General features: G+C 40.9%; 2 protein-coding genes across 4 annotated transcripts in view; one reads left to right on the top strand and one right to left on the bottom strand.

Moving 5' to 3' along the window:
- Nucleotides 1-9,439, top strand: part of LOC117543130 (prickle-like protein 2) — a 39,684-nt gene extending 30,245 nt beyond the window's left edge. The window contains exons 3-9 of one of the 2 annotated variants that reach the window (XM_034211218.1): nucleotides 1,675-1,788; nucleotides 1,909-2,046; nucleotides 2,552-2,755; nucleotides 5,076-5,262; nucleotides 5,901-6,055; nucleotides 6,279-7,071; nucleotides 7,161-9,439. In XM_034211218.1, coding sequence (XP_034067109.1) covers nucleotides 1,675-1,788; nucleotides 1,909-2,046; nucleotides 2,552-2,755; nucleotides 5,076-5,262; nucleotides 5,901-6,055; nucleotides 6,279-7,071; nucleotides 7,161-8,116 — 2,547 coding nt within the window. In that variant the 3' untranslated portion in view covers nucleotides 8,117-9,439. Of the gene's footprint in view, nucleotides 1-1,674; nucleotides 1,789-1,908; nucleotides 2,047-2,551; nucleotides 2,756-5,075; nucleotides 5,263-5,900; nucleotides 6,056-6,278; nucleotides 7,072-7,157 lie in introns of both variants that reach the window. The other variant, XM_034211217.1, reaches the window with a different exon arrangement.
- A 2,995-nt stretch (nucleotides 9,440-12,434) lies between these two features.
- On the bottom strand, nucleotides 12,435-18,900 carry LOC117542967 (periphilin-1). Of its 2 annotated transcripts, none has more exons than XM_034210862.1 (8): nucleotides 18,572-18,900; nucleotides 18,370-18,429; nucleotides 17,605-17,685; nucleotides 17,414-17,514; nucleotides 17,112-17,308; nucleotides 14,917-14,972; nucleotides 14,081-14,218; nucleotides 12,435-12,962 (listed from the first exon to the last, which is right to left on the bottom strand). In XM_034210862.1, exons 2-8 carry the CDS (start codon nucleotides 18,406-18,408, stop codon nucleotides 12,780-12,782), a joined length of 795 nt encoding a protein of 264 aa, XP_034066753.1. In that variant the 5' UTR covers nucleotides 18,409-18,429; nucleotides 18,572-18,900; the 3' UTR covers nucleotides 12,435-12,779. The 2 variants fall into 2 exon arrangements, with proteins under 2 accessions (XP_034066753.1, XP_034066752.1); XM_034210861.1 differs by having other exon boundaries at nucleotides 18,598-18,898.
- Between the last annotated feature and the right edge of the window lie 3,480 nt (nucleotides 18,901-22,380).

The raw sequence follows: 22,380 nt of genomic DNA, 5'->3' as shown, positions 1-22,380 counted from the left end.
CTCAGTTTTTTGTTTGTTCAGTTGGAGACAGTTCTGAGTCATCCAGTCAGTGATGTGCTCAATGCACTTGCTCAGTGTTCTAATCGGAGAATAGTCTCCTGGTGTGATTTTAAAATAAATCTGGGTGTCGTCTGCATAGATGTGATAGCTTAGATCGCTCTTTTTAATAATTTCACCCAGAGGTAGCATATAAATATTAAAAAGAAAAGGTCCTAAGATGGAGCCTTGAGGAACCCCGCATGACATATTTGTCAAAGTTGATGTGTAGTTGCCTATTGAGACAAAGTTTGTTCTGTCCTTTAAGTAGGTACTAAACCAATTTAGAGCTGTTGCTGAAACTCCCACCCAGTTTTCTAGACGGTCTAGCAATATGTTGTGGTCAACAGTATCAAAGGCAGCGCTGAGATCTAATAATAATAAAACTGATATTCTGCCACTGTCTATGTTTAAATGAATGTAATTTAAGACCTTTACAAGTGCAGCATAAAGATGAATAAAATAGAACACTATTATATAAAAAGGCATGCACATAGTATTTAAAAAAATATATATATAAAAATGGTTGGGCCATATAGAATCTGAGGGGCAGCACTCAGCACTCAGGGGCACACTTCCTCTCCCTCGCGCTCTCCACCCCTATTATTATGTAAATTAGATCACAACAACGTCAGCAAAATAGATCTTTACACTGCACTGAACACTAAACCACTTTGTGTGCAGTGCTGTTTTGCTGAAAATCAGACACAAGTGACAAGATTGCCTTCCTTTCTTTGAGTGTTTACTTCTCAAACCCAATCAAGGCTTTCTCTATTTCCCCTGCTAACATGCAAAGACAAAAGGAGGTTCAGGCCACGGATAACAAGTCCTCCTGCATCCTAATTTCTAATTGTACTACCAGCATGGAGTTTTCCTTTAAGCAATGTGAATATTAGCTGATGAAAAAAAATGTAAAGCACCTGATGCTGTTCAATGTTGTGTCTGCAGCAGCTGCAGCACAGAGCTCATTGGGCCACACTTTAAAAACCAGACACTAATTTCCAAGGGCAAAGCAAAAACAAAGCATGAATACCAGGATTCATTTAAAAGCAATTTCAGATTAATTTACACAGGTCTGTCTCCATTTATTAATGTAGATTGTGTACAATTATACAGTATTATATTATATTAGCCTACCTTTTGCTGTACATAATAGAAACATAATGACTTAGTTAAAACTGTGAAAGTCAGGTTCTTATCATGACTCTAGTCAATCATTTTTAATTTAATAATGGATCATATGACTACTGAAATATGTCTTTGTGAGAATCATTCAGCTCTTTGTTTGGATTTTTCAGCCACCTATACCTGTTTTGGTTCACTAATGCTTTTATCAGCTATTCCTACAAAGTAACTACAAAGTAGAAAACAAAACAGATATGAGATTAGACTAACATTCATCATAAGAAACACAACTTGAAATGAATGCTAATGTCACTAACAAGTTCCCTAGAATATCTTATTAAGGCATTATAAACATACATACATACATACATACATACATACATACATACATACATACATACATACATACATACATTTCTTTTTACAACAGGTGTCTGCGCCCCGATGTTCTCAAACATCAGTGAGTTCAGGTTTGATATTTGATCACCACATGTTTGTTCTTGTTGGTTTCAGGTACATCAGTACTATAACTCCTTACCCGAAGAAAAGGTTCCCTATATAAACAGCCCTGGAGAGAAATATCGCATCAAACAGCTGCTGCACCAGTTGCCTCCCCATGACAATGAGGTAAAACCTTTTTAACAAAACAGAAAATTCCTATTTTTGTTGACATGTTTATCTTTGAAATGACTTCCAGAAGTTTTCTTGACATTATGAGAATTCCTGATGATGAACTTTGTTGTTCAGGTGCGTTACTGTAACGCGTTGGACGAGGAGGAGAAACGGGAACTAAAGATCTTCAGCAACCAGCGGAAGAAGGACAACTTGGGCAGAGGCAACATCCGTCCTTTCCCCCTCACCATCAGTGGCGCCATCTGTGACAAGGTAAAAAAACTAGTCATCCTGCCTTTTGCCCTTTTGTCTTCCAATTTACTAATTGAAGATACCAACGAACATCCCAAACACTTATTTCTGTCTCAAGAAATTGCATTACTATTTCTTTCTGTAAAATTCAGCATATTTTTTTTAATAACACTCTTGGTTTTCCTTACCTGGGTTGCTTTTAAATGTCTCATCAAATCAAAATCATACATTTTGTATTCATATTTTTCTCGGCTTCTTCTCTCACTCCTTCTTTATCCCTTTTATTTTTAACCTTTCCTCTCTTCTCTCCTTTTCTTACTTTGTCTAATTGTCTTTCTTCTCTTTCCATCTTCTCTCCTAATTCCTCCATCTACCTTTCTCTTCTTTTCTTTCCTCTCTTATCATCGAAACTAATTTCCTTTTATTGTCTCTCGACTTCTACTTCTCCTTCCTTTATTTACCTTAACTCTTCTCCTATCTCTCTTGTCTCCTATCCTATCCTCTCTCCCTATCTCCTCTCCTACAGTGCGGTGGTCAAATAAACGGAGGCGACATGGTGGTCTTTGCTGCGAGGGCAGGGCACAGCAAAGTCTGGCACCCTCATTGCTTTGTCTGCAGCATGTGTGAGGAGCTGTTGGTGGATCTCATCTACTTCTACCAGGATGGCAAGATCTTCTGCGGCCGACACCACGCGGAGAGGCTGAAACCCCGCTGCACCGCCTGTGATGAGGTGCGCTGTCTGGGCCTGGAGCCTTCAGGGCTGGACATGGCTGAATGGTTCATAGCTCAGAGACTTCGATGTGATTGAAATTGATCTGGAGTGAAAAGACCTTAGTACCCTTGGCATGTCTCTGAAAGTAACCATATGTGTGGCCAGCTGGCCCGGGATGATAATAATTTCCATTTCATGAATTTTTTATACAAATTATGGTATTTTCCTTATAGTTCTGTATGACCAACACATCATGTTTATCTGATAACCCACAAGGTTTATGCCAGCTGGAGATATGGAAAGAAAATTCGATTTTTTTTTTTATTAACAATAATATTGGATTGAAGAATTACCTTCAAAAAATAAATGTAGGAGTAATGTCTAGATTGTTATTGGATGATTGGATCCCTAATAATAATCTAGATGCTTCAGTAATGAACAATTACAGTCCCATATCAAACCTCCCATTTCTAGGTAAAATCATTGAAAAAGTTGTTTTTCAACAGTTGAGTAATTTCTTGCATTTAAATAACTGTTTCGATGTGTTCCAGTCAGGCTTTCGTCCAAACCACAGCACTGAGACTGCTCTTGTAAAGGTCTTTAATGACATCCACTTAAACACAGACAGTGGCAGAACTTCAGTGTTAGTATTATTAGATCTCAGTGCTGCGTTTGACTCTGTTGACCACAACATATTACTAGACCGACTGGAAAACTGGGTGGGACTTTCGGAAACAGTTCTAAATTGGTTTGAATCCTACTTAAAGGACAGAAACAACTTTGTTTCTATAGGTAAATACACATCTGAGTTGACAAATATGACATGTGGGGTACCTCAAGGCTCCATCTTGGGGCCTCTTCTCTTTAACGTCTACATGCTACCACTGGCTCAGATAATGAAGAACAACCAAATAAGTTACCATAGCTATGCAGATGACACACAAATTTACGTAACAATTTCACCAGGAGACTATGCTCCAATTCAAACACTGAGTAAGTGCATTGAACAAATCAATGACTGGATGTGTCAGAACTTTCTCCAATTAAACAAAGATAAAACTGAGGTAATGGTTTTTGGAGCCAAGTCAGAACGTATAAAAGTTAGCGCTGAGCTTCAGTCTGCAATGTTAAAAACAACAGATAAAGCCAGAAATCTAGGTGTAGTCATGGACTCTGACCTGAGTTTCAACAGTCACATTAAAACAGTTACTAAATCAGCCTACTATCACCTAAAGAACATATCTAGGATTAAAAGACTAATGTCACAGCAGGATTTGGAAAAACTTGTCCATGCTTTTATCTTCAGTAGACTCGACTACTGCAATGGTGTCTTCACAGGTCTCACTAAAAAATCTATTAGAAAGCTGCAGCTAATTCAGAACGCTGCTGCTCGAGTCCTCACTAACACTAAGAAAGTGGATCACATGTTCTGAAGTCTTTACACTGGCTTCCTGTGTGTCAAAGAATAGATTTCAAAATACTGCTGCTGGTTTATAAAGCACTGAATGGTTTAGGCCCAAAATAAATTTCTGACCTCCTGCTAAATTATGAACCATCCAGATCTCTCAGGTCTTCAGGGACTGGTCAGCTTTCTGTCCCCAGAGTCAGAGCTAAACATGGAGAAGCAGCGTTCAGTTATTATGCTCCAAATATCTGGAACAAACTCCCAGAAACCTGCAGGTCCGCTGCAACTCTGACTACTTTTAAATCCAGGCTGAAGACTTTTCTTTTTGTCGCTGCTTTTAATTGAACTATTCATATCTTAGACTGCACTGTAACTTTTATCCATGTATTTTTTCTTTTAATGTTTATTTTATTAGCTTTTCTTTTTAATGACTGATTTTAAATGCCATTTTCTTATAAATAAACTTGCCTTGCCTTGCCTAATATTAGTTTAGCGATAATTGAACCCTCCAAAGGGTCCCAAGATGATTCTGATGGGTGGTAAGTTTATAGACAGTTTAAATAAAGAAAAAAACTGTTCTGCTCTACCCAATAATACAGTTTCTCAAATTCTTAACTTATCCAAATAATATAATCTAAGAAGTTTGGAATATTATAATAGATTGGTGGAATTGCACTGCGAATGCAATATGTGGCATGTTAAGTTTGAGTGGCCATCTAAAATGATTATAAAAATTATAATAAGCCGAGGATGGTGCCCTAAGGTACGCCAGACAACAACATCATCATCATCATCCAGATGATTTTGCTTTTTATAGCAGCATTAAAAGTCTTTTTTTGTAATATGTGTAAAACTAGTTTAGAGCCAGAATATTGATTTATTATCATTTAATCTAATCGAGTCTCTTGCTGTTGTGATGTCTTTGTTATGCAGATTATCTTTGCTGATGAATGCACTGAGGCGGAGGGCAGGCACTGGCACATGAAGCACTTCCGTTGCTACGAGTGTGAGACCACCCTCGGCGGCCAGCGCTACATCATGAAGGACGGACGGCCACACTGCTGCAACTGCTTTGAGTCCCTTTATGCAGAGTACTGTGACGCATGTGGAGAACACATAGGTACAGCACGTGTTTATTTCTCTTAACATGTATGAGCTGTTAACAAAACACATTGACACTTATTACCCCACTCTAACATAGAAAACCTCAAACAGCCATTTATTGTAAGTGTGGGTGTTATCCGCTTTGTAAGGCTGTGTGCCACAGCTGTGAGGAGGCGGAGTCAGGGCAGTGAGATGTGGATGGTTATTATCATCCCAAGCTCCAGTAACAGTGAAAGAGTGGATGCTCCCATGCAGTATCCAGATGGAAGCTGTGAAAGATGATTACTTGGGGAGCACGGCTGCTGAAATGTATTCATGCTATCTTCAAATCGAGCATTCATGTGTATGGGCACAGAAATGTTTTCCTTTAGAAGAAAAAAACCTCTGTTTATATATTTTTTTTCAAGTCCATTTCAGCACTAAATTGCAAATCTCACTAAAATGAGCTCAATATACTGGCTAATATCAGGCTGTGGTCAGCGGTTCATTAGCCGCTCAGGCTTTGTAGAATAACATTTTCAGTATTATTGGAGAAGCTGCCATCACATTACCATTTTCTATCAGTTAAAGCTGGACTGCTTGTGCGTTTACTAATAAACCTACTTCTGGTATGTTATCTTATAACATGATATTTGTTTTTACATCTTACCAAAGGCATTGACCAAGGCCAGATGACTTATGATGGGCAGCACTGGCACGCCACCGAGGAGTGCTTTTGTTGTGCCCGTTGCAAGCGTTCTCTGCTGGGCCGCCCCTTTCTGCCAAAGCAGGGGCAGATCTTCTGCTCACGATCCTGCAGCGCTGGACAGGTGGGTCACCAAAGACAGGACTAGGGATTGTATATTATTGGATCATTTAAACATACATTGAAGGTTAAAAACATTTGAAAGATAATGTCTCTCAATCATCACTTGTGACCATTATGAACATCCCTTCTGCCTGTATTTTCTGTAAAGCCCAAACAATCTATTCTTAATGTCTAGATATTAGCAGGTAATAATTGTACTTATGTGTTTTATTTGAACCAATCAGGATCCAGATGAGTCTGACTCCTCCGACTCTGCCTTCCAAAGTGCCCGTTCCCGTGAATCCCGCCACAGCACCAAGATTGGCAAAAATGAGCGCAGGAATGCAGAGCGGAGTGCCGAGCCCCGCCAGTCAGCTCCCCCCCCCATGCCCGACCGTCTGTCTGCTGAAATTGAACCCCTCTCCGGCCAGATGGACCGTTTAAGCCTCTCATCTAGCCAGACCCCGAGCAGGACCCCTAACCGCACGCCCAGCCGCACTCCAAGCCGTGCCCCGAGCCTTAACCAGGTGTGGATGAGCCGCGATGACCCCTACGTCCCTGCCGTGTATGAGGGGCCCCAGCTAGAACCCACACCTACACCCGCACCTATACATCTGCTGGCTCAGTGTAACCCCAGGCAGGGCTACAATCCAAACACAAATGCTCATCCTCCAGCTCAGACTGCTGCCAATCCAGGGAAAAGGCCTGACTCCTGGGGGAAGGAACAAGGCAATGCCAAGAGGACTCCCATGGCTGCTTTGAGGGGCCACTCCTTTAACGAGAACTGGACCCACCACAGCCAGGATGAGTTCAGGCCCAACAAGCTTCGCACCCAGATGAGTTTCAACGAGATGCCCAGCCAGAATCAGGGATTTTCTGACAAGAGGAGCATCAGCCTGCATGGATTCCAGAGAGACGGCAGACCCCCTCTGACCAGGAGGAACCCCATCAACGCCATGAGCTTCAACGGGCCCCTCACTCCTCTAGAACAGACTCCTCGTGGATCCATGGACTCCTTCACTATGTCCAATGCTACAGGTAAATTGATGTACATGATCCAGTATGTTTCAATGACATTAAATGCTGAATTATATAGTAATGTGACATATGATTTATGCTTTTAGCAGGTAACTCTCTGGACGGGGTCACTAAGCGCCAGGAGCATTTGTCGAGGTTCTCCATGCCTGACCTGAGTAAAGACTCGGGTGTGAACGTGTCTGAAAAGAGCCACATGGGCACCCTCAGCTCCTCAGTCCAGTTCCACAGCACAGAGTCTCTGTCCTCCTCCCGGCCCTACAACAACAACATGTACGGTCCGCTGAGGGTCGGCTACCCGCTGCAGTACTGGGATGGCCCACAGCCGCTGGGATTCGATGGCAAAGGTCGCGTTGGGGTGATGGGCAGCAGTGGAAACCTGCGGATGGCTCCAATGAGCGACAGAATGCCCCGCAGACGCATCAACGGGCAGGAACCTGTGACGCAGCAACAGCAGCAGCCACAACCAAGACACCGCAAACACCACCGTGGAAATCACGGCAACGGGCAGCACCGCAGTAGCCGCCATCACAAACGCTCCCGTCGCTCCCGCTCTGACAACGCACTGCACCTGGTGGCAGACCGTCCTGCTCAGATGGTGGAGCTGCCCTACCGCCGCGTCCAGGAGGATTACGATCGCTTCCCCGCTGGTAACGCCGCTCGGGAGTTGTTCGGTCTGGAGCCCGGCGGGTACAGACAGCAGCCCCAACGACCCTGCCCCCGCACCACCTCTGATCTCACCCTGCAAAATGCTGGCTGGCAACCCCCGGGGCTGGGTGGTCAGTGCTGGGGCGACGGTCACATGGAGGCTACTGACCCATGGTGCTCCAGTTGCTCCTCTTCCTCCGAGTCTGAGGCAGATGAAGGTTATTTCCTGGGTGAACCAATTCCTCGGCCCGTGCAGCTTTGCTACCTCAACAACGAGGAGCTGCGCCATCGTTACAGTCCCTCTGGGATAGCTCCCCACCACGGACCTGTGCACGGGCCGATTCATGGCCAGATGCACAACCGCCAAAGGAGGAAGAGCAAAAACTGCATACTTTCTTAGATATAGGGCAAGGGGATGGTGAGGGATGAGCAGGAGAGTGAAAGAGATGAGAGAATGAGAGGTAAGGAGACGGTTAAAGCAACAAAGAAGGTGAAACAGAGAGCGTGGGAAGGTGAGAGTGAGACAGTTGTCAGTGTGTGTGTCAGTGTGTGTGTCAGTGTGTGTGTGTATGTGTGTATGTGTGTATGTGTGTATGTGTGTGTGTGTGTGTGTGTGTGTGTGTGTGTGTGTGTGTGTGTGTGTGTGTGTGTGTGTGTGTGTGTGTGTGTGTGTGTGTGTGTGTGTGTGTGTGTGTGTGTGTGTGTGTGTGTGTGTGTGTGTGTGTGTGTGTGTTAGGTTGGAAGAGAGAAAAGGCCAGTTTTGTGTGCATGTGAGCTTACACAACTCTACACCGGGTAGTGTTTGTGTACACCTACACAGGATGATCTAATCATAAGAGGAAGCTCAGCTGGCTTACACAACAGAAATGTTTACAATGATAGAGATCAACTCCTCTGATGGTACCAGCAAGTACTGATGAATTTGACTACTAAATATAATGTGGTCAAGGTAAATAACACGATCTCCGGGCCCGTCCGTGCATGAATCCCTGGTACAGAGAGATCGGACATTTCCTTCACAGTTTGAAAAAGGGAAGTAAAGATGGTGGAAGTGCAGCGATCTGACTGTCGCAGCTCAGAGATCCAACAATCCCTGGACAGAAAAACGTATTCTATGTGGACAAACAAGAAATTGTGTTGGGATAGTGAAAGTTACGTGCTAGATTCCAAGCTATGTCATTGTTTACCTCAGTGGAATCCAAATGCTGCTGGAATATAGTGTTGGCTCGCTAGCCCTGTTATCACCTTGTACAAATAGTCTGTTGAACTTTGTGCTCTCCATAGCCGGCTCTCCATGCTTTACCAAGGACAGAGCGCCACACGGCCTCTGATCCTTGAACATTTAGGCACAGTAACGTCAGGTATGGTCCCGTTTTCTCTTCTGCAACATGCTTTGTTTTTTTTTTTAGAGTTACCCTTAGATGATTAAGAATTATAATAATAATAATAATTACAAATAATGCTTATAATCATAAAAATGCAAATAATAATGAGAATATTACAGAATTAAAACCTGTTTAATGTATATATAGTAATAAACTTAATAAATTAATGGATGTAGTAATGTAAATGTTCTGTACATATGGTCTTAAATATTTATATATTTTGTAACTAAAGAATCATTATTTGTATAACATGATGTAGAGATAGGGAGACTTGCATGTTGATTTGTTGTTGTTGTCTCATAATGAAAATAAAGTGTACTTCAATGAACAACCAGCAAGTTGTACCTATAAATTGTTCTCATTGGTCGGCTGGAGTGACACATTGGCTGTGCCCCATATCCGTGATGCATATTATTTATAGCAGGTGCTTCAACTGAGATATAAAATAAGTCACTATTACTTTGTGAACTGAAGACAAATTCAAGGCAGCCATTTTGACTCACCATATCAGGAGTAGACCAATCAACACCATGGCTCAGTTCCATCAGTTGTCCCTACGAGGCAGCATGTACAATACCTGCAAACTGAAACTGGCTCACCTGAATGGATTGCAGCTGTTGTGATTAAATTGATCAATCACACCTGCTGCTTTCCCTGCTGTGACATGCCAAGATGTCTGCTGTGAAAAAAGGCCTTTTGTCCCACAATTCAATGTTCCAGGGAAACGTAGGAGCTGCTCCCAGGTGCAGAAGAGCACTATCAAAAAAAGTATAGCTGAGGCTGATGAGGATTTGGTCCTAAACAAAATACTGGACACATTTTGACCTGTTGGCAGTTAGAGGAATACTAATCAAGTGTAATATGATTAATCCTCTGGTTACTATAATAATAATACACTTTATTTGTATAGCACCTTTCATGCACAAAGCAGCCAAAAGTGCTTTACAGAAAACATAACAATATTAAAATAATATTAAAATTAATACAGAACAAGATAAAACATTAACAGTGATATGTTAAAATAAAACAATTTTAACTAAATTAAAAATGTAAAATAAAAGCAAAACAGAAAATAAAATACAGTAAAACATGAACAATGATACTAGTGACAACTGAAAGTTAACCCAAATTAAAAGAAAGATAATTTAATTAATTAATTTGCTTTTAAACATTTCAAGGGAGTTTGCTGTTCTAAGATCCGCTATGGATGTCTGTACCACATTTCATGGCAATCCAAATATTAATTTTGGGATATTAGTCTAGACCAGGGGTCACCAACCTTTTTTAGGATGAGGGCTACTTTCAAAAAATAAAACAAGTCGGGGGCCACTTTTACTCCTCTTTTCTTCTTTTTTTTGCAGTGTATATATTTAGCACATTTTAACATTATTATATGCTGACCTTTAACCTTTGTGTGCTGTTTGGGTCTGTGGGACCCGTTTCAGTGTTTACTAAAAGAACATGTCATTTAATTATTTTAACTTGCTTTATTTGGGGGTGGACCTCACATCCTCTAGGGGGGGCCTCACATCCTCCAGGGGGGACCTCACCTCCTCTAGGGGGTCCTCACCTCCTCTAGGGGGGTCCGGGGGCATGCAACCCCGGGAAGATTTTTTTTTAAATGTTGAAGTGAAATGCATCAATCTGGTGCACTTTGAGCACAAAATGAATCTATGGATACAGCTCTCAACACTCATGAAAGGGAGCTGTATACTTTTCAATAATCCAAACATCTTTAGAATATGATCACAACCAATAACAAATCATTTCAACTTGTTTATTCTTATCTTGTGTTACCTAGTTAGCATTCTTTATTTGTATTAATGTATATTTTACTAATCACTCCCCTTTTAAACTGTTTTTTGTACTGCCCTATTGTACACATTGGAATGATTTCTTACTTTATCTATATTACATAGATAAAGGGGTGCTCTCTCACACACACACACACGCACACACACACACACACGCACACACAGGCTGTGTGCTCCTCCGTGGCAAACGGGATTTCGAAAAGTGCTGGGGACATGTCCCCCCTGGAGATTACGCCATGCGTGTGTGTGCGTCAAGTGGAATAAATATATGCAAGTTACAACACACACAGTAAAACTATGGCCCTCATGTGTTGTATAGGCTGGCACAACTAGGCTGTTCAATGGGGCTGATGTGTAGATTCTGCCAGAAGGAAAATCAGCGGGGAGGTGCCACATTGCTTTTCTTCCCGACTGCAACGCTGGTCCCGCAAATCAAGCAAGAACGTGATTGGTCGATATTCATTGTAGGGGGTGGGGGGAGGAGGGGTGTTAGATAGATATAGAGTTGTAGTAAGTAGATAGAGTTCGCTATGATTTAGGTTTCGTTTGCATGTGGTAGATTATTTTAATTACATTTCGTTTTTTGTTTTGTGTATTTTTTACATTTTGGATTTTCTTCGCGAGCTATTTTTAGAACGTGCCCGGCGGGCGCCTCACGTTGCCCCTGCGGGCGACTGAGTGCCCGCGGGCACCGTGTTGGCTACCCCTGGTCTAGAATCTAGACCAAAACGTTGTACCCACCATGCCACTAGTATGTTATTGTAATGTTAGCCAGTGATCAAACCAGAGCCCAACAGATACACACCATAACTTCACCATATGGATAGCTACATCTGTTCATTTGAAGGGGTACTCGCAAATAACATCCTACTTGTTATGTGTCAGGCTCAGAAAATACTTGATCCTATAATTCCCATAATGCAACTGGATACCATCTCTCATTTGACCCTCTGTCTGGATAACACCAATCTTTCTCTCCACAGCACCAGTTTGTAACACAAACTTTGTTATAGATTTTTAGTCACCAGGCCTGAGCTGCAATGACGTCAATTACATCATGAGGTTTTTTTTTAGACTTGACAAAGCTCTTTCAGATTCACAGATGAAATAATGAAGCCATTTTTACAGACTGAGAAGGCATTATCATGGTGAGTAAACTGAACTTTAAGTGTAGAATCTTTGAGTGCCATTTTAGGAATTCAATATGAAAAGAGCAGAACATTTTACATGTGAAACTATAACTTGTCAGTCTGGAGTGTTCCTAAGTAACTTAAAAAAATACATTTGACATTTCTGTGCTGCAAATTTCTTATTTACGGCTGACATTTATAACAATCCAATATGGGCCATACTTTATCCATCCAGCTTAAGCAAAAGCATCAAAAGGAATTATTCGTCATTCTAGTAATACTTAAATACTTTAACTTAAACAACAATGTTAGCTTCTGACCCATTAATGTATTTCCTATTATGATTTGGTATTGTGTTTCACATATTCCCATGAATAAATCATTGAAAGTATTTTCAAACCACACGTTTATTATCCTGTAAATACAATTTAATATTCTGAAAAGCAAGTTTTACATGTCAAAATAAATGTGTTGACTTCTTTATAAGCACACTTGAAGTGATACAACCAGTGTATTCTTTCACTATAATCATCAAACTTAAAAAAAATCAAAGCTACGAATTATTATCACAGTTTACTTTCATTTTCTTTTACCAGTGCTGCTCACCATACGGCCAGACAGCATACAACAATGTACAAACGTTCTGCAAGCAAAAACAAACAGCAAAAGCAGTGTTCAATCACACGATAGACGATTCTGAACAATAGGATCAATGATGGGACGTCTGTGACTGATTAGTGAGGCAGCTCCTTGGAGTCGTACTCCTCGATGAATTTCTCCATGCCCTCCACACAGCGCTTGCCGATGTCCCTGAGGTTCTCCTGCAGCGCCGACTGAATGGACTGCTCCAGCGTCGGATCCTTGGCGATCAACATCTTTGCCACAAGGCCAAACATTTCACATTCCTGATAATACACCTGCAAGACACACACACACACACACACACACACACACAACACACACACACACACACACAACACAAGAAACACACACACACACACACACACACACACACACACACACACACACACACACACACACACACACACACACACACACACACACACACACACACACACACACACACACACACACACACACACACACACACACACACACACACACACCACACACCGGTTTTAGGGCAAATTAGATAAATGGTTTGAAGAGTGACAAAGTGTTGGAGCAGAAGGAAGGAAGAGAGCACAACAAATGAGCGAAGTGAGAAGTCTAGTCATGCATCTCCAATTACCACTGAATGCATTAACAATCTGCAGTAACGTTCAAAGAATGGAGCCTGGAGGCTGAGCTTTGTGGAAATGTTTGCATCGGCTACCTGTTGCCTGACCAGCTTTTCTCGAATATCTTTATAATCCTGCAACCATGGAGATATGAAAAAGCAAGACACTATCTTTTCCATCAAGTGGGTGGACACACACACACACACACACACACACACACACACACACACACACACACACACACACACACAACACACACACACACACACACACACACACACACACACACACACACACACACACACACACACACACACACACACACACACACACACACACACACACACACACACACACACACACACACACACACACACACACACACACACACACACACACACACACACACTGAGCAGAGCATTATGTGATGCCTGTCACATTGAGGACCGCATTAAGGCACGTGTCGGAGCCTTTTATGATGCATGTGAGACTACATAAAAAACAGAATCATGTTGTGTTTTTGCTCAATTAGAAAACTAAAACACCATAAATCAAGTCAAACCATAATAATGAGAAGACGTTTTTTGTCAGTTCTCAGAAAAGTGAAGACAATAATAACATTTCAAAATGAATGCTTAGACTACAGGAAACAAATCTTCTTGTCTTGTCTCCTGTCGGCTCTAACATATTTTCTTTGTCAGTCTTTAATCCCAGCTTCTCTTATCTCCCCTCTTCCTCGATCTGTTTATAACCCTTCTTCCAAGGTGTGTGTTTATGAAATGACACTCCTCTACCTCATCTATCTCCCTCCTCTTGTGTTGGATGGCTCTGTCTCGTGTCGCCGTATGGCTCGCAGTTGAAGGGAGCTCACTCTCTCTGCTGCGTTCTCTTTCTTTGCTCTCTCGGCTTTGGCTCCTGTCGCTCTGATAAACCTGAAGAAGAAAAAACGAGACAGGAGTTGGATCATAGTAATCGGACAGCTGGCCAAAAAACATTATGATGAAGTGATGATGACTGTGCTGCTAATGGCCACAAGATGACTAAAGTGAAGTTCCACATGGTGACTTGTAACACAAGTTATTATAAATGCACAATTTGTTCTGACTGCATGTAGTCAAAAATTAAATATGTAAATGACTTCTCCTTAAGCAATTGGCTTTTTTAAATGATTTATTAATGTTGCTATCTGATCAAGAAAAATGGTGTACCCACTACACTATTTAATGGAATTTTAAACTGAATATCACTCGACAAAAACAGACATTAGAAAAAGCAATTTCTCAGTATAAACGTCTTGGGAGACTGGCCTTAAGCTAAAAGAGGACCAAATAAATAAATCAGCAGATGAATCAATAACGATCACAGGGTGCAGCCCTTGTTTCTCATCAGGTTGTTCATTTCACAAGACAGAAAATCCCTTTCAAAAACATATTTATTTTGAATTAAAGCTTTCATACAAGATATCACAATAACACGGTTCAGACAGTGCAGCACTATATTACATCAATTCTTAAATGGAAAATATTTAAGAATTCCAATTATAAAAAATGGTGGACCACTATTTTTTTGCAAAATGGTAAACCAGTGAAGGGAAAAGCAGAGCAGATTTATTTTCTTCTCGTGAACTTACAAACTGCAGGTCCTTGTCCCTGTTGGAGCTGGGTCTGGGTAAGAACGATCTGCTTGCTGGAAAACAGACAAACCACAGGGTCAACACAACAACACAGCAAGAGAAAGGAGAGATGGCCTTCTTTTTCTGATACCCATGCCTATAAGCCCCTACAGCATTTATATGTGTATCTTTAGACCACCATTGATGTTAAAGGCCTCGTTTTTCTCTCCATCCTCCTGCGATGTTTTTGTTTTGTCGTGAAGTATCACGGTCTAACAATCGATACATATTTAAGCAAAACCTGCTGATATTAGGAAATGTTGTATTAATGGAATGCAGTATTCCTATGTGAATAAATAGTTTTGTTATGGCTCATTACATACTGCTGGCTAGTCTCTCCCTCTCGCTCTCATACACACAAATCAGCGATGAGTCACCATCATCGCACCATCACTCAGGCACACAAAAAACCTGTTCCACACTCACACATACACAAACACACACCTCCACAGTGCTGCAGTGTGCGCACGGATACAGTGCCTGGGTGCAAGAAAAGATAAAAACATACAGTACCAACAGCTCAGTCCTTAAAAACAACCACTTTGTAATGATGAAAAGATCAACAAAAACATTCACAGTTTGTGTTAAAACCAAGGGAACATGGTTGTAACAATTGTTGAGCCCTTACTGTTTACTTCCAGACTCCCACTGACAAATGAGTCAAGTAGTAATTCTCAAGTATCTAATAAACCTACCTATGACTAAATTACACTGTTTACATCCTGGGACATATAATGAATAAAGCATGGACTATTACATCACATCACAATCCATCTATTTAGAACAGGAAAAGCTTCTTTTTGGTCAGCATTATATAACACTGGTTTGTTGCCATCACTGTGACTACCAACCAACCAACCAACACATACCACGATGAGCAAATGCCCTCCAAATATTTGTAATGCAAAGTGTCCATGGAAATGTGCATTTGTGTGCCTGCCTGCTTGCTTATACTGCCACCTGATGGTCATTTAATAAAGTGCACAGTGAAACTGTACAGCTTGTGACGTGCATTTTTCAATAGTGTATTATTCATGTACGAGGGATGACAACAAAAACAAACATTTTCAACATTTTTTGTAGTTTTTTTGTTTAGGGGTAATCTGTTTAAGTGTGTATGTTTGAACTGTTTTATATGTGTGTATGTGCTTCTGCTATTGTGTCTAGCCAGTGTGTGTGAGAGGCAGGGCGTCCTCTTATGTTAATTTACAGGATATAAATATCTGTTTATGTTCAGGATGTATGCAGTGCTTTATATTGTAATGGCGAGAATTATTATCAACAGCTTATCCCAAAAACATAGGCATTACTTTTAGTAGTTAGTGGTTTAGAGTAGTTTCACAATTTGGGAAATGTGGGTATTTTCTGTCGTGCCAAGTGTAAATGGTCCCTTAAAGGTGCATTAGGAATCATGCAAAACCCTTAATTAAAACACTAAATGTTGATGGACAACAACAAACGACAAGACATATTTGTGGCTCAGTAGGACCGTCTTTAGTGTCAAGGTCAAAGTACAAGTACACAATCTGTGCAATCTGTGAAAATGGGCAATAGCCTGGTTTGACCTTTCATCAGTAATAAAGTCCTGTAGCCTCACACATTGCCCAACACCACTGAGAATCATAGTCTAAAAGAAAGCAGTTTTACAACAGCAGTTCTTATAATTGTATCTTAATCATACCCTTTTCCAAATGAAAGGCGTGTGAAAACCCTAACCTCTAAAATCCCAGTTGTCTGTAAAAGTGTGTTTTATCAAGTCCATGTCTCGCAGTGATTATGTACCTGACTCAGGGTCAATGAGGCCTTCGTCATTACAAGCTACGAGGAGTATAAAGAAGAGCTGAGGCCTTTATATGCATTGCCAGAGATGTTCGCTCGTAGGGAGGTCTTTCAGTTCTTCCTCACCCCTCTCTGACAACCATTTCTTTATAAACCTCACTTTGTGCACAGGGGAGTTTTTATATTGTAACAGGGAAAGTGTATCCTCTGCATTGTCTTAAATATGATTGTATGTTGTAGAATCAATATTTACTTTAATTGTAACCCAAAGAGTAGAATTCAAACCATAAATAAACATATTTTGGTCCAATAGTGAACATTGTATAATTGGTGTATTAATGTGGTTTTCACAGATGTTTGCTGCACCAACTTACTGTTGTTTTGTTTTGAAGGTGAACCGCCTTCACCGCTTTCTCTCGGCTCATACCGCTCCTTCTCCTCCCGTTCCCTGTCCCTTGGTGAGGCTTGGTGAAGTTTAGGATGGAAATGACCCCTCCGGTGAAAGTTACCCCGGTGGTTTAAGTGTTGGTACTTCTGGTTTGCAAAGCCAGGTTTGTAGAAGTGGTCCTCCCTTTGAAAATTGCATAAATTGAGAGGGGGAAAAACGCAAAAAGTAAATGAATATTTGGGAGGAAAACTAAATACAAACTTGCTGTACTCAAGCCGTCAGTCTTACCGTCTTTGGACTCGCGTCCCAAATTTTGGTTTGTAAGAATTAGACAGCCACGCCCTCGGTCTGGATGGACTCCTCACTCTTCTGATCAGCCTCTTCTTATCCTGTTTATACAGATGTAAAACTATTTATCACACCGTGGAACTAAAACGAGTCTAAAAGGGTTTCATGAGACATGTGAGAACATGATGTACCAGAGAGGGAGAAGCAGAGTCATCAGAAGGCCTCTTCTCGGCCGATTCATCACTGTGTTCCCTTGGTCGCAACATGGAGCCCTGAGGAAATAAAACATGTTAATCACAGTTATTATGGTGTTGCAGTACAGCTTGTGTCTGAGTATTACTAAACGGACAAAATTAAGTCATTACAAAATGATTGCCAACTATTTTTGGTAATGTATTAATAATTTAAGCATTTTTTAAGCAAAAACACTCCCATGTTCTAGCCTCTAAAATGTGTAATCTTATGTGACAGTATATTGAAAATAATCTTGGTTTGGTCTGTAGGATTACATGATGGGAAATGTCCACACTTTTTTTTTAGACATTTCACAGATGAAACACCCAATAGATGTACAATATGTGCAGATTATTTAATAAAGATATTAAGGCTGAGACGTTTGATTTCTTTGGAAGATTGAAATGTGCTTAGAGGAAGTGCACAGGGTTTGTAAACAGTATACTGGATCTTTAAATGAATAAAGGGAAACATACTTTCAGCTGCCTATTGTAAACCACATATCAGGAGAGTAATGTGTTCCTAAACCACACATACAATCACACTTTGTCATAGTGCAGTTAGCAGTGAATGCAATTATAGTCAAATGAAAGCTAAGTAAAGTTCATGAGCTTTATTTTTGATGTATTGAAAGCGAAAGTAGATTTATCTTGGCGAGGGGGGTTACCCGGCCGTGTGCAGTCTGTGAGCACAGGACGAATTGCAGGACACTGTGTATTTACCTTGCTCTGCTGTGTGTCTTGTGGTCGTGCATGGTCCATTTCTGTCTGTCGTGGATTGATCTGTATGAATGACACGCCAAATGTTATTCTCTGTAGAAGGTCCGATAAACCAGGAAGCGCGTCTTACTGATCTCTTCGTTACATCTGGAAAGTGAAATATTAACATTTTTCTTTCCCTTCGAGGTTTATTAGCCTGTCTCACCTTGTTGACAAGTTGGAAAGCTTTACCTTGTAGTTGAAAATCTCACATTGTTGTCAAACGAGCCGCAGTGTCTCTGGCTTCCGCTGGAAAGTAACGCAACATGTGTTTTACTTCCTTTTACTCCAGCCACCAATCAGATTCAGACTACACTCATAAAAGGCATTATCAAAAACGAAACTGGAAGCGTAGCTCCTGGGCACACGCAGGCGCAGTCTTACATTATGTCTGTTAAAACTGGTTAAAACCTATGATAGACACCTAAAGCAGGGGTGGAAAAACTACTCAGATCAGATGTTTTACTTAATGGGGACCTATCATGCAAAATGCACTTTTTGATGTCTTTTATACATAAATATTACGCTTCCCCGGTGAATCGGGGAACTCACGCAGCGTCAGAAGATAAAACTAGGGCCGGGACTTTAACGCGTTAATTAAGATTAATTAATTACACAAAAATTAACGCGTTAAAAAAATTAACGCATTTTAATCGCACTTATTTTTGCACCGCGGAACGTTTCTCACTGGATGAGTTTCAGGCGTACCGATTATACTGGAGCACCAACTAACGTTCATGACTTCAGACAACAACAAACCACAGTGAACAACAGTGGGAAATGTTGTTTTAAAAAACGGACGGATGGAAGCGTCGATAAGAGCACGGTTGTGTGCAAATTATGCAAAAAGGAATTCGCATATCACCGCAGCACATCAAGCCTCAAGTATCATCTCAATGCAAAACATATAGCAGCTAGCGTGGACGTTAGCCTCTTTTATCGCGTTCACACCAAAAAGAGCCGGTACTAAAATTAGTTCATGAGAACCTTTTTACCCCCACGAAAGTCCCTGCTAGAGAGCAGAGAGCTGCTAGAGAGCAGGGACTTTCGTACGGCTCTCTTGTGAGAAAATAGCTATATGTCTGATTGGCTGGGCGGATTGCAAACCACGCCCCGTAAAACTCCCAAAAAGTTTTGTGAAGCCGCCATTTTATTATCCTCGCATTAGCATTATTAGCATTAGCACAGCACAGAAACGCAGAGAGACTAACTTATGGCAACACAAAATAAAACATGGGAGCGGTGGAGATGAGGAGGTGTCGGCGTTCTGGCGATTTACTCGGAAAGCTTCAGTAGAAGCTGCTGGGAGTCCCAGCAGCTTCTACTGAAGCCAGTCCCCAACTCCGGGGACTTTGGGCGGCAGTATACGCCGTGAAGTGGTTTGCGGCCTGCCAGTAAACCCAAAGCAGAAGAAGAAGAAGTGACGTCAGCGGCTTCATTTGCCTAATCCACCCCCCAGGTTCAAAGAGTTCTTATGAACCTTTGTGGGAAAAGTACTGCGGTGTGACTGCGCCTAATGGTATACTAAAATCCATGTGAAAAAAATTGCTTCTCACTGTTCTCAGGTCAAATATTTATATGTGATTACAAATGCGATTAATTTCGATTAATTAATTACAAAGCCTTTAATTAATTAGATTAATTTTTTTAATCGAGTCCCGGCCCTAGATAAAACCCTTTCTCTTTTCCTCCGTATCCAAATCTTTTAAAAACGGGGACAATGAGCGGATACAGATTTGCTGCCGATATTAAGTAATTTCAGATGGTGGACCCACAGAAAGTTGCTATCAGAAACAATGCCTGACGTGTTTTGGACGTAATCTCCTCTTTGTTTACATTAGCAAGCCTCGCTAACACTCAGAGCTAACCTGTACTGTAGAGCACATGTGTTTAAAAAGCAGGAAATGAACAAAGGAACTCACCTTGTGATAAACCCGCAAGAGAAAACGCATTTGAGCTCCATACTGTTTCAGAAATAATCCTTGATGTGGTTTAGAACAGGATGGGGTTTTATCACAGCAGAATTTAACTTTATCTCCGGTAGAATTCTGATAAGGCATTAGATCCGCCTCCTCTTTTTTTTTTTAAGCTCAGGACCCAAAATCCGCGTTTCTCAGGGCTGCAAAAGAGGGGTATGAGCAGTATGAGGCATGGCTACAATGGGTGATCTGTTTGGTATTTTAAGCAAAAAACTTCACAGACATATTTTGTATAGGTATGGCCCTACAATATATGTTTACAATATAGCATAATAAGTCCACTTTAAAGGTGGGGTAGGTAATTTTGGAGAAACCAGCTCGAGTGCACTAGAATTTGAAAATACACAGCCGGAAAAAATCTGCCACTTCCTTACAGAGCCACTCCTCCAACACCATGTCCAACACACACGAATGCTCACATGACCAATGGGGGCACGAGATAAGTTTGTGCACAGATGGAAGGCTGACAGGCAGGTAGGCCATCCAGTTATTTTAGCCGGGCCGGCTAAAATGATTGGTTGTGCTTTTTACAGTACTACGGCTTCCAGAGATGATATTTTTTAATGGATTTTTTGTCAAAGCACTTAAGATATTCATTGCTATCGGGATGTTAAGAGCATTCCATGGAATAACAAAAAGTGTATCTTGAGCCGGTTTCTCAAACTTACATACCCCACCTTTAAGTGAAAGTAGCAATCCTAAATTGTAAAAATACTCTGTAACAAGCAGAGGTGGAAGAAGTAGGCTACTCAGATCTTGTACTTTAGCCAGGCTGGGGCCAGTTATTTTCTGAGGGGGGCACAATAAATGCAGGACGAAAAAAGACAAAGACAGTATGAAGTAATTGCGCATAAGAAAACAATGCAATACAGTTATTGGTATTTGTTTCACTACACATATTTATTTCAGATACTTATAGTTACAGTTTCTACGCTCTAATGCAGGGGTCTCCAACCTTTTTTAGGATGAGAGCTACTTTCAAAAAATAAAACACGTCGTGAGCTACTTTTACTCCTCTTTTTTTGTTTTTTGCAGTGTATATACTTATACTTAGCACATTTTAACATTATTATATGCTTACCTTTAACCTTTGTGTGCTGTTTGGGTCTGTGGGACCCGTTTTCAGTGTTTACTAAAAGAAAATGTATGCAATTTAATTATTTTAATCTGCTTTATTTGGGGGGTGGACCTCACATCCTCTAGGGGGGTCTGGGGGCATGCACCCCCGGGAAGATTTTTTTTTTAAATGTTGAAGTTAAATGCATCAATCTGGTGCACTTTGAGCACAAAATGAATTTCTGGATACAGCGCTCAACACTCATATGAAAGCGAGCTGTATACTTTTTCAATCATCCAAACATCTTAAAATATGATCACAACCAATAGCAAATCATTTAAACTTTTTTATTCTTATCTTATGTTACCTATAGTTTAGTTAGCAATCTTTCTTTTTATTTATGCATATTTTACTAATCACTCCCCTTTTAAGCTGTTTTTCTTCTTTTTTTTACTGTCTTATGGTACACATTGGAATGATTTCTTACTTTATTTTTTACAAATATATTAAATAGATAAAGGTGTGCTCTCTCTAGCTCACTCGCTCTCTCTCTCTCTCTGTCTCACTCGCTCACAGAGGCTGCTTGCGTTATACATATTTGTAAAGTGGGGGAAACAGGATTTCGACATGTCCCCCCTGTCCCCAGTGGAAATTACGCGGAGACCCCTGGTATAATGGGTCCGACTAGAATGACAAATATCGTGAGTTCCGCCTATTCTGTCAGCCAAGAAATCGTTTAATCATAAACTTTTTTATTTTCAGGAGGGCCACAGGGGGGTCCAAAGTCAGTGTTGGCCCCCCCCTAGAACCGCCCCTGGTTACTAGTAAAAGTCCAGCATTCAAAATGTTACTCAAGAAAAGTTTAAAAGCATTAGCATCCAAATGTACTTAAACTACCAAAAGTAAAAATTATGCAGATTATTTCCAACTGTGGTTTAT

This window comes from Gymnodraco acuticeps, unplaced genomic scaffold, assembly GCF_902827175.1.
Source record: "Gymnodraco acuticeps unplaced genomic scaffold, fGymAcu1.1, whole genome shotgun sequence".
Classification (NCBI taxonomy): domain Eukaryota; kingdom Metazoa; phylum Chordata; class Actinopteri; order Perciformes; family Bathydraconidae; genus Gymnodraco; species Gymnodraco acuticeps.
Note: the sequence above shows the minus strand (reverse complement) of the source record. Positions and strands in the feature narration are given on the sequence as shown.